The sequence below is a fragment of the Argentina silus genome (assembly GCF_951799395.1).
Source record: "Argentina silus genome assembly, chromosome: 3".
Taxonomy (NCBI): Eukaryota; Metazoa; Chordata; class Actinopteri; order Argentiniformes; family Argentinidae; genus Argentina; species Argentina silus.
Window position 1 is genome coordinate 28,729,520 of NC_139657.1, and position 13,872 is coordinate 28,743,391.

A 13,872-nucleotide genomic window follows, 5' to 3' on the forward strand; every position below is an offset into this window, starting at 1 on the left:
TACTATGAGGATAAAGTAGAGATTCTGAACTTGTATTTGATGGTATTAGTGTACATATTGGTTTCACCATTTAGAAATATGGTGCATATATCCCCCTATTTGAGGGCACCAAAGGTAATGGGACAATTGGCTTGACAGGTGTTTCTGATTAATCAAGCGTGTTCCTCCACATCATTTGTCATAAGCGAGCTGTCAATGTGTAGTATTGATTCTAGGCTTTGCGTTTGCCTTTGGAGTGTGCGATTGGTGTCTGTCGACATAAGGACCAAAGAGATGTCAATGAACGTCAGGAAGCCAATATGAAATATCAAAATAAATCAATCGGAAACATAGCCAAAATCAACAGTTTGGAACATGATTAAAATGAAAGAATACACTGGTGAGCTCAGAAATCGCAAACGGCCTGGTAGGCCAAGGAAGACTTCTACATCATTTGTGCAGGCATAAGAGAGCCGTCAGTAGACCAGTGTGTACCAGTGTGTACCAAGACCAATTGCTTTTCCAAAGTAACTCCTGGGCTTCAACCGGGCTTACTCCATGCCTTTTCGGTGCTGGTGACTTCTACAGTGGATGACCGAAGGTATACACACGCCATCTCCAGAATACGTTACCAGCCAAACTACAGAGGCTACACTGCAAGGTGCAAACTGCTAGTTAGCCACAAAAACAGGATGGCCAGGTTAGGTTTGCTAAAAAGTACATACAAGAGCCTGCAGAGTCCTAGAAAAAGGTCTTGTGGACAGATAAGATAAATATTATCATGTACAAGTGATTGCAATAGGGGTTTGGAGTTGGAGAAAAAAGGATCAGCCACCCCATCTGTGAAACATGGTTATGGTTAAGGGGGTTATGGTTTGGGCTTATCTTAATTGATTATGTAACTGATAATGGCAGGAGCAGAATGTATTCTGAAGTGTACAGAAACATCTTGTTTCTGATGTTTACATCAGTCAAGACAATGACCCCAAACATACTGCCATATAAACTAGGGAGTTTTTCAGGGCCAAAATGTGGCAAGTTCTTGACTGGCCAAATCAATCTTCAGATTTAAATCCAATTTAACATGTATTTCACTTCCTGAGGATAAGATTTTAGGCAAAAGACCTCAAAACAGACAACTGAAGAGGCTGCAGTACAGGCCTGGCAGAGCATCACCAGAGAAATTACCCAGGGTCAATGGGTCACAAACTTCAGGCAGTTATTGCATGCAAAGGATTGTAGACAAAATATTATTTTGTTTATTTTTTATTTGGACATTATATTAATCTGTCCCATTACTTTTGGTGCCCTGAAATAGGGGGACTGTGCATGAAAAGTCGTGAAACACATTTGTACACAAATACCATCAAATAAAAGCTGAGAACTGTAAGGCACTGTAGGCATTTACGCTTTAAGCCTCAAAGTACATACAAAAATAAAAATAAACTTGAGAGAGAGAGCATAACATTCCCTCAGACCCTAACCAGGTATTAGCAACCCAGACCCATCTCTGCCCATTCTAAACACATATTGTAAGGGCTCACACTCTTCTTGCTTAATTTCCACACATACAGCAATGCAGGGTTTCCAGATCAATGGCTAAAAGTACCAAATCAATGGGTCTTTGCAGGGTCCAAGAATAACTCTGATGGCAGTGCACAGTGGTCGTGCTGTGACCTCATCCCCACCTCTTCAAATCCTCCCTGCCAAGCAATGAGCGTCATCAGCATTCTCCTTCTTACGCAGAAACACATACTAGCACAGTCACATCTCCACGGCGACGGCAGACTCACGGAACCCTGGAAACGCATTGGTGATTAATCTGGATGACCTGCTTTTTCCTCCTCTCTACCCTCTCTCTCTCATATTCCCTCTCTACCTCACCTTTTCTATTATCTCTACAGTCTTCTTTGTCTTCCTGATAGAGTTAAATGGCTGTGAGTGAGAGATATACAGTGCCATACATAAGTAATGGGACAGAAAATGATTTTTTTTCTTCTTTTGGCTCTATACTCCAAAGGTTTGGATTTGAAATCAAACACTACTACTAAAGAAGAGATTCTCAACTTTTATTTGATGGTAGTTATGTACATATTGATTTCACCATTTATAAATATATACCTAGTCCCCCTATTTTAAGGAACCAAAACTAATGGGACAGATTAATAAAATGTCAAAATTAAGCACTCATGTTTAGTATTTGGTCAAAAATCCTTTGCATGCAATAACTGCCGGAGGTCTTCGACCCAAGATACACTGGGTATCTTCTCTGGTGATGCTCTACTAGGCCTGTACTGCAGGCATCTTCAATTGTTGTTTGTTTTTAAGTCTTTTTGACTAGAATGTTATTATCAGGAAATGAAATGCATGTTCAATTGGGTTTAATTCTGAAGATTGACTTGGCCAGTCGAGAACATTCCACTTTTTGGTCCTGAAAAACTCCCTAGTTGCTATGGCAGTATGTTTTGGGTCATTGTCTAACTGTATGACAAAGCGCCATCGAATAAATTTGCAGCCATTTGCTTGTACTCGAGCAGACAAGATATTTCTGTACACTCCAGAATATATTCTGCTGCTGCCGTCAGCAGTTACATCATCAATGAAGAGCCAGTTCTAGAGGCAGCTGGTATGCTGTAAATCTTGGGCAGATCACTCTGGTACATGATAATATCTGTCCACAAGACCTTTTTCCAGAACTCTGCAGGCTTTTTAGGTACTTTTTAGCAAACTGTAACCTGACCATCCTTTTTTAGGATAACTAGTGGTTTGCAGCTTGTATTTCCCGATCTGCGGGACAGTTGTTTGGTTTTTTGTCTTAATTATGGTGAGCATTCTTCGGTCATTCAACTGTAGAAGTCTTCCTTGGCCTACCAGCCTTTTGAGATTGCTGAGCTCACCAGTGTTTTTTTCTTTCTTTTTAATGATGTGCCACCTGTTCATTTTGGCAACCTAAGGTTTTGGCTATGTTTCTGAATTTCATCGACACCTCTTTGGTCCTCATGTTGACAGACACCAATAGCAAACTCCAAAGTCAAACGCAAAGCCTAGAATCAACACTAGACATTGACAGCTCTCTTATGCCTGCACAAATGATGTGATGGAACACATCTGTCAAGCCAATTGTCCTGTTACTTTTGGTACGCTGAAATAGGGGGAATATGTATACAAATGTTTTCCATTTATAAATGGTGAAACCAATATGTACACATATACTCAATTATTCAAAAGATGGTGCAAAGTAGACATGTCACTAGTCCAGAATAATATCGTTCTATTCACTCAGTTCACCCACCTCTGCTGGCCGCTTGGCACCGCCATCTCTATGAGGATGTTGTGGTCGCTCTGTTCAGTCACGGCTTTTCTCTGTCTTGGCGCCCCAGCGGTGGAATGAGCTCCCCACCACTGTCAGGACGGTGGAGTCACTACCTATCTTCTACCGTAGACTAAAGACCCATCTCTTTAGGGTACACCTGGGCTCTTTCTCCTCAAACCTCCCCTCCTAACACCCTACATTACCAGAAAAATAAATAAATAAAGAAGTGTTCTTCCTTTCTTTAGTACTGTGACGGCCGATGGCACCTGTTCTTATCGATGGTTTTTACTTACGGTGACTGTTGTATAGTTGATTTATTTACTTAGACAAATGTACTTATTGTAAGTCGGTTTGGATAAAAGCATCTGCTAAATTACTTAAATGTAAATGTAATTTCTATTCACATCAATCCTTACACATAAGGAGAAAGTAAAAAATAAATAAAAATAAAAAACTGACCCAAAACTGTGTTTTTTTTACCAAAAGGTTGCTATGGAGACACGCTCTGATTGTCATCCTCTTGAATTAGCTATGTCTCCTGCAGTTACTCTGAAGTCTCATGACAGGAAATCATCATTCGCATTTCAAATGACAACTGTTTATCAGTAAGCCATTATGATGCCTGACAGGGACAATAAAGAGAAAATCAAATGTAGGAATTCTGCCAAATAAACGTCTTCACAGCACATCATCGTCATGGGTGGCAATGTAATCATACAAATGTGAGCCTGGAAATAAACCAATCAGTATTATTGCAACTTTCCATGTCTCAGTGATTGCAACAGTCTATGTCTCAGTGATCTGGAAAGTCTTTTGAGAATTGAAGCTATTTGCCTTTGTGATGAAGCTGCCTACCGTCAGCCCTAAAACTACCACAGGTTTGTTGTCTAGGGAAAAAGACAGGCTAACTAGGCTAGTATTCGCAACCTGACTGCGTGAATGCAGTGTTAACATGTAAGTCACAACGTTTGTGTCTGTCAAGCCCCAGAGTGACATGTGTCCCCATCGTCCTCCAACCTCTGTTCTCAGACCTGTAGCCTTGGTCCTCTCTGGGTCTGTCAGCTCCACATCCAGATTTGTATGAAAAATGGATGGTGGTAAACTATATACAGTATATAAACAAGTGAAGGGACTTAGGTGCCACGTTGCTAGTCTATAAATGTCCCTGTTTGTCTCTAGGCCAAACTAGAGACACCATCAAAGAGGCTTGGTCGAGTAAATTTATTGTTTTATTGTTCTATATTGTAAATTTTGTTATTGTTATTGTGTTAATATTTTGCTATTTTGTATTTTTTTTTAAATAATATTTGTTAATATTTCCTTATATATATATTTTTGTTGTTGTTTTATGTCCCATGCATCAGCCTCACCAAGTCAATTTCCTGTATGTGTAAATATACTTATAATAAATATATACTTAAAAATAAAAAATAATTCAGATTCTGATGGTAGAGAGCTAGCACGGGCCACAACCCTCTCTTTTACACCCTATAGGCAGGAAGTACACCTGACAGCAAGGGACGTATGAGCAACACTGCCCTCTGGGGTTATGGGCTGTGGAGTCAGTTATGAAGTGTCTAGTGAATGCAATCTAATCTACCTAGACCTAGCGTCGTCACACCTTCATGATTCCTCTATGCACTGATCTATAGAAACCATACAGTGCACTTTAGGGCCCCATTTTGACTACTAGAAAAGTAGCAGGAGTGTTAAAAGAGACTATGAAAACAATACTTTGTGGCCAATGACAGTGAGGCTGCGATCACTTATGCATGTTTAACATGCGACTGTGTGGATACCAAGAAAATGTTGAATGTTGCACCAACTGTGCAAAGTGATATGGTGGATTTTGATTACAGCGAAGGCTGTCTTGGGTTATTAAAATGTTAGCCCTTATTTATAGAATTACTAAATCACACTACTTAAAATGAGGGGGGGGGCGTGGGTATTTTCTCTAATGGAACAGTCATGACGAGTGAGAACACGCTGATGACCATTAGAGGCATGCCTTCAAAGAAAGCTGAGATTGGCTGGATCTATCTGAGCACAGGTCACTGAGGTAAGGGCATCAGATTCACATGCACTGAGCGCTCTCTGAAAGGATCTCAACATCAGAGGCCCTGCACACATTTACTTATGTACCAGTGGAGGCTGGTGGAGGTAGAAATCGGAGGACGGGCTTATTGTAATGCATGGAATGGAAAGAGGAATGGCATCGCCCTTCTTCCGATTTACATTAACATTTACATTTATGGCACTTAGCAGACACCTTTATCCAAAGCGACTTACAACAAATACATTTGTGTAAATAAGTGAATCATCTATCCATCAGTCATCATAAGAAAAAGTAATTTATGCTAGGACCAGGGGCTATAGTCATAGTCAGGAGAGACAGTTAAGATGAAGAGATGGCCTGAAGAGATGGGTCTTCAATCTATGGCGGAAGATAAGTAGTGACTCTGCAGTCATGACAGTGAAAAGCCGTGACCGAGTAGCTGCTGCATCCATATAGAAGAGCGGAGTGATCGGGCAGGGGTTTGGGGGCTGGCCATTGCTTGCAAGTAGGGAGGGGCTGTTCCCTTTGCCCAGGGTCTTGAATCTGATGCGATTTCTACCTCCGCCAGCCTCCACTGTACTTTATGTATCCTGGACAATGCTCCCTTGCTTGAATGAGCATGTTACACGATAACACACCTTTCAAAATGTATGTAGATGTAAACCATTACACAAAAATATAATTTATTTGAAATAAATGTGTGTGCGTATGTGTGTACAATTGTATTTTGTGTGTACTGTGCAAGTGTCTGTGTGTTTGCACATGCTTCTGTATGCTATTCAATATGTATGTGTGTGTGTGTGTGTTGACTCACAGCTCACCTGACAGGCATTGTACAGCAGTTGGTGCTCAAACTTCTTGATCCCCAGGATCTGCTGGAACATCTCGTACAGCTGCTCCTTGCTGAGGATCAGCTCTGACACGGCGCACAGGTGGACCCGTTGAGGCTGGCGCCGCAGGTCCTCGTCGCCCCGGTAGATGGTGTCGTACTTGGCGAGCCAGGAGCTCAGCACCGTCTCTTTGCTGAGGCCATCAATCTCGGGTAGGCTGCGCACCCGTCGTTCGATGTTCTTCTTGAAGACCTCGCGGAAGTCGCTGGCCGAGCAGCCCCCGCTCTGCACCATCCTAGACACCCGCTCGCTTTTCAGAAAGCCCTGTGGGACAGGAGAAGTAAGTGTGAGGACTAGAGAGCATTTACATTTGTTTACAACAAATGCAACAGAAAAAACCCACTTTACGGCTAAATGCCATACATTTATGGCTAATATAGCATAGCAAACAGTTGGGGCTAGCTGAGAAAATGTTTAAAAATAACAATTAGTAAGCTAGGCTAGGCTAGGCTAACAAAGCTAATTTCTTGTTAACCTCAATACAATAGTTCAGTGTTGCTGGAATTACTGCAAAGAACCAATAAGTGGGGGGTTTTCTGTGTTGCATTTGCTGTAAACAGTTATCTATTGCACTCCTGTTAAAGTACAGTAAATACTGTCCAAAATGATGAAGGTTGATTATGGAACCCAAGTGAATCCAGAAATTAAACGACATGAGTTGGTCTTTTTATATAGGACCCAGTTCAGGGAACAGCAAACCTCAGTAATTATTTCAAAATGGATGTTTCTTCCAAAGGGGCTTTGCTGCAGATTCATGGAGAGTCTGTCTGCTGACATTAGCAGTCATGATGAAGGGAAGAGACTGCATGGGAGAGGAAGATAATTTGTATTTCACCTTTATTTATTTAAGTGCTATCCATGAAATCCTGACACACCAAAGAGTTGTTACTAATTCAGTAAACTCCTTGAAAAAGGATACTGTATTTCATGCCATGACGTGTTTAACCAGCATAGGAAGTGAGCTTTAAGAGGGATGAAGCAGCGCACCATCAGAGATTATTTCAAGTGATGAATAGTATTACTGCATCTGAAGACTCAAAGCAAACTGAGCGTTCATTTGTTGGAAATCTGCCACCTCTGGCCACTGAGGTCCAAACAACAACATCCTACCTAATGATATTATATATTATATTATAATATTACAAGTCCGGCAGTAGCAACATGTTTGTATGAAAAACCAGGTAGGTAAGTGTCAGGTAGGACACTTCATTATAGAAAGCACTTTTTCCGGACCAAAACAGCATTCATTCATAAATGCTTTTAGAAAGCTTGAATGTGACATACTTGACCTTTAAGGGAGGGTTGAGGTGGGAGACTGACTGACAGACATACAGAGGCGGTGATATCAACAACGTGTGTCATCGGCTTTGTTAGATTCCGTTTCAGAGGGACAGCGACGTTGTCCCGGGGAGCAGATATCTGCCAGAGCGTGAACACAACAGCAGATGGAGACGAATAGTGGATCGTCATCGGGAATAATGGTGTGGAACAAAAACACTTCAAGCCGGGAAGTCTCAGGGAGAAAAAAAACTAAACACAAACCAAAAAAAACAAATGTGTTTGTGTGGAATGCCGAAGACATCACAGAGGCTGAGAGAGAGATTTCTGCACTGCGGGGGGTAACCCGGCTGCCAACAGTGCTGCCAACTCTTAAGACAAGTTCCTCTGAATTGCAGGGAAGAGGGAGTTCTCTCCTCATGAAGATAAATGGAAATGGGCCAGTGTGGATTAAGAGGGGGATGACAGATGTAGGTGCCCATGGCATGGTACTAGTAACAGGAGGTAATCTGGCCCCTCTGAGCAGCCAAGACAATTTCTTTTGAACTGCAGTTAGGATAAAAAGAAACAACAACAGCTCTACATGACGATGTACAGAGAACGGCCAAATTGGAGTTTGCCTGACAATGAAGGGAAGAACAGATGTGGGTGTCACTGACAGAGTCCTTAACAGGGTAATCTGCTCTACTCTCAACAATTGGTTGGCTTGAATTCAAGGCTGTTTAATGAGCCAGGTGGGATGCAGCTATAGGCAACACTAATGGAGTGGGTGCATGAGGAAAATGTGGCAAATGTGGTATCTGAGAATGAATACCATTGAATGAAGAAACTACGCTACAACCTGGGGGATAAGGCTGTGAGTGTGTGTGTGTGTGTGTGTGTGCGTGCGTGAGAGAGAGAGAGCGATGGTTTGTGTGTGTGAGAGAGAGTGAGTGAGTGAGTGAGTGAGTGAGTGCGTGTGTGTGAGAGAGAGAGTGTGTGAGCTTTTTGCTAACATCAATGAGGCAACGATCCCTTTATCCCCCTTTAATGAGACTTGCCTTCCAGTCAGCACTCTCCTTCATCACAGCAGCAGGTTGAGCACCCCTGAAACAGCTGGAGTTGAGCAGGAGGGGTGTAGGGGTGGGGTTGGGGCGGAGGGCTATCCTGAAAGGTCACCCGTCAGGTGTCACTCACTAGGAACCCTCCAAGCATCTCCCCTCTTCCACCCGAAGCCCCTCGTCACCCCAACCCAACCCCCTGGTCGATGGGACTTCATCCTGGCTAACCTCTAACCTCAGTTCTACAGCCAAGTCATTTGCTCCCCTATCTGAGAGGTAACCATGCATATGCATCTCCTGAAGGGATCAATACAAGCGGGAAGGGAGGAGGGGAAGAGAGGAGGGGGATCAATACAAGTGGGAAGGGAGGGGGAGGAAGGGAGAAGGGAGGAGGGCATTTAAAATCAGCTTAAATATGCCCTAATAAATTTATACAGTTGGCCGTTTTCAGTTCACCTGGAAAACCAAACTTAAGAGCCTGTAAAGCTAGTCATATCTTGGTCATAAGCCATCCGTACCAGCTAATGTGGTATGTCTGGAAACAGCATTCAAGCTTTTGAGAAGTTTGAAGGAAGGGAGAAAAAAATCTTCTACAGACAGACACCCTAACAAGGTGAGGTGAGGTTCAGAATGAAATGGAGGAATCAGAGGAGGAGGGAGGGAATCAGAGGAATAGCAATAGCAGGATTTCCTGCGCATGCATGTCCCTCCAGTTACGTCTATTGAGCAGGTAAAACAACAAGTGCATAGACGGTAACCATGAGGCAACAAGTCTGGCTTGAGAGACTAGTCATTATCGTCCCCTTGAGTTGTGAAAAATCTGTAGAGCAAAGCGAGCATGCTGCTAAATCCCAACTCTGGAGTCCAGGAAGTGTTTGTTTAAACACTGTAATATTCAGTAACCCCTTTTGCAAACATGAAAGGTCATCCACTCTCTGGCCTATAGTGACTCATTCCTAAAAGACATTACCAAGTCGACATCACAAATTGAATTAAATGCCCCCTTGTCTGACTTGGTAATTGTGGTCGCCAACAAGGTTTCTGTGGGCTTTTTGCTTAATGCCTCCCGTTTTGTCTGGTGGTACAAAATGTCACCCATCATTATTAATGAATCGGCCACCAAGAGATTTCCTCTCTCCCTGCTGCTCAACTTAATTGGGGGTTTAAAATCGTATTCAATTATTTATAACCAACAGTGCGCAAGGTTTATAACCAACAACTCTGTTCTATAAGATTCCACAGTTAAGAGGTGCATACTATCAGCCCCGTTTACAGCCTTTGCTTATATAATTACAGCTAATATCCGCAGAACTTAATACACTGAGGAAGGCGGAAGCAGATGTGACAGTCCGACTAAAAATAACACTAACACTGAGGGAATGGCTGTTGATTTTCATTCCCGAGCTCAAGGGTTTTCCAGCAAAGGGCTCAATTTGTCAAAGGAGAGTGTTAATTTTTTGTTGCACTTCATTTATAAAGTTGTATTCCAATGAAGATGCAAGTAAAGCAATGTAATTTCAATTGTGGGGCGTGATGGGGGGAAGAGAGCGATTGGAGAATCAAGAAAGTTGTTTACGGAATTGGAAGAGACGCTTACCCTTTGATAAATCAAGTCTTTCTTCACGCAGAATAACACAAACAAAACACAAGCAAAGCATCACAGTGTGGCCACTTATGACAGTATGATGATGTCACAACAAATGTTTGCCTGTGGGCCATTGTACAAACATGCCACTCTTGTATTCTGCTGTTTAATATCAGCTTCAGTCAGAAAGATTCTGTGGATACATGATACTACAGTGTGTCCAGGGCTTCATATGTTCCCTCATGCACAAAATATTACTCATATTGAAGCAGTGGCTTGGTGCAATATTAAGACATTTCAATCTTGGTCGCCTCTCCCTTCCTGCCTTAACCTTTCCTCTTTGTCTTTCAAAGTGAGTATGGCTCAATACAATTCCAACAGAAAATGTATTTCATACATACAGTAAGTCAGAGTTTAAAAGGTTGATGCTGGTGCTGGGTACAGGTGGTGTGGGGAATCAGCTTGACTATTTGCCATGTTTTATTTCGGGTCATTCACCTCAGCAAAACAACCACCAGGAGGCATCATTGCCGCCTGATGAATACGTTAAGAGTAGCTTATGAGTTGTTGTTTCAATTTGGAAAAGGAAAAATTATTGTCTGGTCAGAGAAATTCAAAATGATGTCCTTGGATAAACCTTAATTTAGAACAATTAATGTCTTGATTGACACTTCATAAAATGATGTCAGACATGGCATATGTGTGTCTCTGAAATTGCTTATTAATGAACTCATAGCGATATACAGTTGATTCCGCGCATTTCAGCAGTAGGCTATACGGACACAGCGTGCTCATAAAGCAAAAAAGCGCAGTTCGTGTGAATCATTTTCCGCTCTGGCACCAGAGTTCACGTTGAACATATTGACATGATTGAAATGAGAGCTTTCATGAATCAATCCAAAATGTTTACATGCCATGTGCAATGACGAGAATAAAACAAATTATATTTTCACTGTTCTACTGCCAGTATCTAACAAGTGATTTGTAGTTGCCTATTGTTTGTATTTGACTGTTCTTTTTCGCCCCTGTCTATCATATCATGTATCATTGTTGGCTATAAATAAATAACTTTCATATATGTGTCATATCATTGCTGTAGCATTGGAGAGTTGTTATGTGTGACATTTATGATCTGTAGGCTGCACATTTTGATTCAGCTCCTGTGTGTGTGTGCATACTTGAGCTCGGCTTACAACAAGCTCAAATCATTTCCAATAAACAAACAAAAGCGTGACAATTTATCTAGCCACTAGACAGTCTTTTAGAGATACAATTCGAATGCTGAGTACAATCCAGTCCCATTGCAGCCGCACCCCCTGCTCCGACGTATGAATTTTTGGACAGATGACTGCATAAAATTCCAGCTGATTTAGCCTCATTTGTCATTGATTAGATATGGTAATGTCATTGTAGACAGTCGGTAGTCAGAATGAATTCGTTTGAACGGAATTCGTTAAATGAAGAACAAGAACTGTTGCACAGTTGGGAAATTGTATTTGCTAGTTTTTACACCGGATGTGTGTAATTATAGGTGTAATTACTCTTAATTAATGTTCCTTGACTACCCTCATCAGATATGGTTGAAACTGAGACCCTCCACTCATTGGTTAATTTCTGGTATGGCAAGACCTCATTGGACAACAGCAATAGCAGACCAGTTCTCCAAACCTCTCTTTGTACACTTTTATAATAATTGAGCCTGGGAATGCTTTCTTCGTGTCACCATTTCAATAGAACAAATGACGTTTTGTCGTCGTACATCGTTGTACATTTGAGCACGGCTGGAATGCACCTTTTAACCAATCAGTTTGTGACAAACAGAGTTGCCGGATCTAACTGTTGTATAATGTTGTTTTACTTACAGCTCTCTCAGCCTTCAAAGCCAGAGCCCTGAGCTCTGCCGTTCTACAGGCAAACAGTAATCCCATTGTGGACCTCTGGGCCATAAGCAGCCTCATAAAGAGGAGGGAAGAGAGAGAGAGAGCAAGAGAAAGAAAGAACAAGTGAGAGGCAGATGACAACCAAGGATGTGCTTTGGGTCCAGGAAATAAGTACCTACACACAATAAGTGCCTACACACATAAGGACCTAAACACAACATCAGAAAAAAACAACATTGTAATGTTGACGTGTTGAAATATGTGGGTTTGATGCTGGAAATGCCTTTCATTTCTCTTTTTTACTAAGGTACTAACTAGGGGGAGTTGACATTTTACATTTATGGCATTTAGCAGACGCCTTTATCCAAAGCGACTTACAACAAATACATTTGTTTAAGTAAGTGAATCATCTATCCATCAGTCATCATAAGATAAAGTAAGCTGAGGAATAAACACAACATCCTGGATTCATTGATTGTAGTAGATCTTGGAATAAGTGGGTAATAACCAGTAATTAACAGTAACAAGAAAGGCAATTACCTTGACATAAGGTAAGGCGGATTGTTTCCAACTAATTATTTTTGCATTAAGGATGCTTGTCCCCGTATTATTGTTACAACATTTCCATACTGCTCTTGAATCATTGAAACTGGTCAGCACAAATGTAATTTGATTAATCACCAACAAACAGAGAAGGTAGTTACTATTTAAATAACCTATTTCCATTTTGTTCTAGCCTTGTATCCCGTCTTAACTTCACAACTAAGACCATAATTTGTTACTCAAAAACAGAGAAGGTAGTTACTATGAAGTGGTATCAGAGTTGGAAAATGCTATATACCTGTTTCCATTTTTTGCATGCATCCACTGCATTACATTAACACAGCAATAAGCTACCCAATGGGTCTGATACATAGGCCTACATGAAGGGTTTATGGATGATTCCATACATTGAATGTAAATGTACATTTCCTCTTATTAACACATTGAGACGTTGACATTAGTAACAATAAGCTGTGGAGTAGGTAACCACATTGAGACCAGGCTTTCCTAGTTCTGAAAGCCTGGAGAAATCCTTTGCAGAATGTACCTACAAAGAAGAAATGAGTGACGCCTCGTGACAGGTTAAACCAATCAAATATCTTGCTTGGGTGGAAAACTTTCAGTTTTTCTTCCATTTTCTTCAATGTTGCAAGCTAGCATACTGTAGGCAACAACTGTCTGCAAAAGTCCTACCCGGTTGGAAAAGACGACACACATAACAACAAGCAACCATTCTACGGGTATGTGGGGGGAGGGTTCTTAGAATGTAATCCAATGAAATTGCAAACACATTCTTCCATTGCTCTGTCCAGTTCAATCCAAGCCAGAACGTCTAATCTAAAATTCTCCAGACCTCCAAAACAGGCGTGAGAACAACCTGATTTGGATGTATGGCTACGCGAAACTATCCAGTAAGTAATGTTGCTCGGTAATGTAATCCTTTGTGGGTGGAGAATGAATGGACAACACCTTCAAAACCTTTACCTAAAACCAAAACCTGTATGACACTTGTTGTTGGAGTTGGATGGAGTTGGCTCTTCTACCGGACTGAATAATATTTCCAATGATATTCACCACAATATTTCATTCACAAAAATTACAATACGTTTGCTACACATCCAGTAGTTCAGTGTTTAATACATTAATTCATCAATGACGGCAGAGCATGGTAACCTCGACAGCACTAGTGAGTCTATTTGCCTTTTTCTTGGGGGTATCACACCTCAGCAAAACAACCACCATCTTTGAGCAATTCTAATGGATAGGCTTACTGTACCTCAATTACACATGCATTGAAGTCATTAACCC

General features: G+C 41.4%; 1 protein-coding gene across 4 annotated transcripts in view; it reads right to left on the reverse strand.

The window, feature by feature from the left end:
* The window catches only part of cadps2 (Ca++-dependent secretion activator 2), a gene marked incomplete at its 3' end in the record, with an annotated part of 180,354 nt that overhangs the window by 111,479 nt on the left and 55,003 nt on the right, over window positions 1-13,872 (reverse strand). For all 4 annotated transcript variants that reach the window (XM_083666058.1, XM_083666059.1, XM_083666061.1 and 1 more), the window contains exon 3: window positions 6,170-6,502. In XM_083666058.1, coding sequence (XP_083522184.1) covers window positions 6,170-6,502 — 333 coding nt within the window. The remainder of the gene's footprint in view (window positions 1-6,169; window positions 6,503-13,872) is intronic.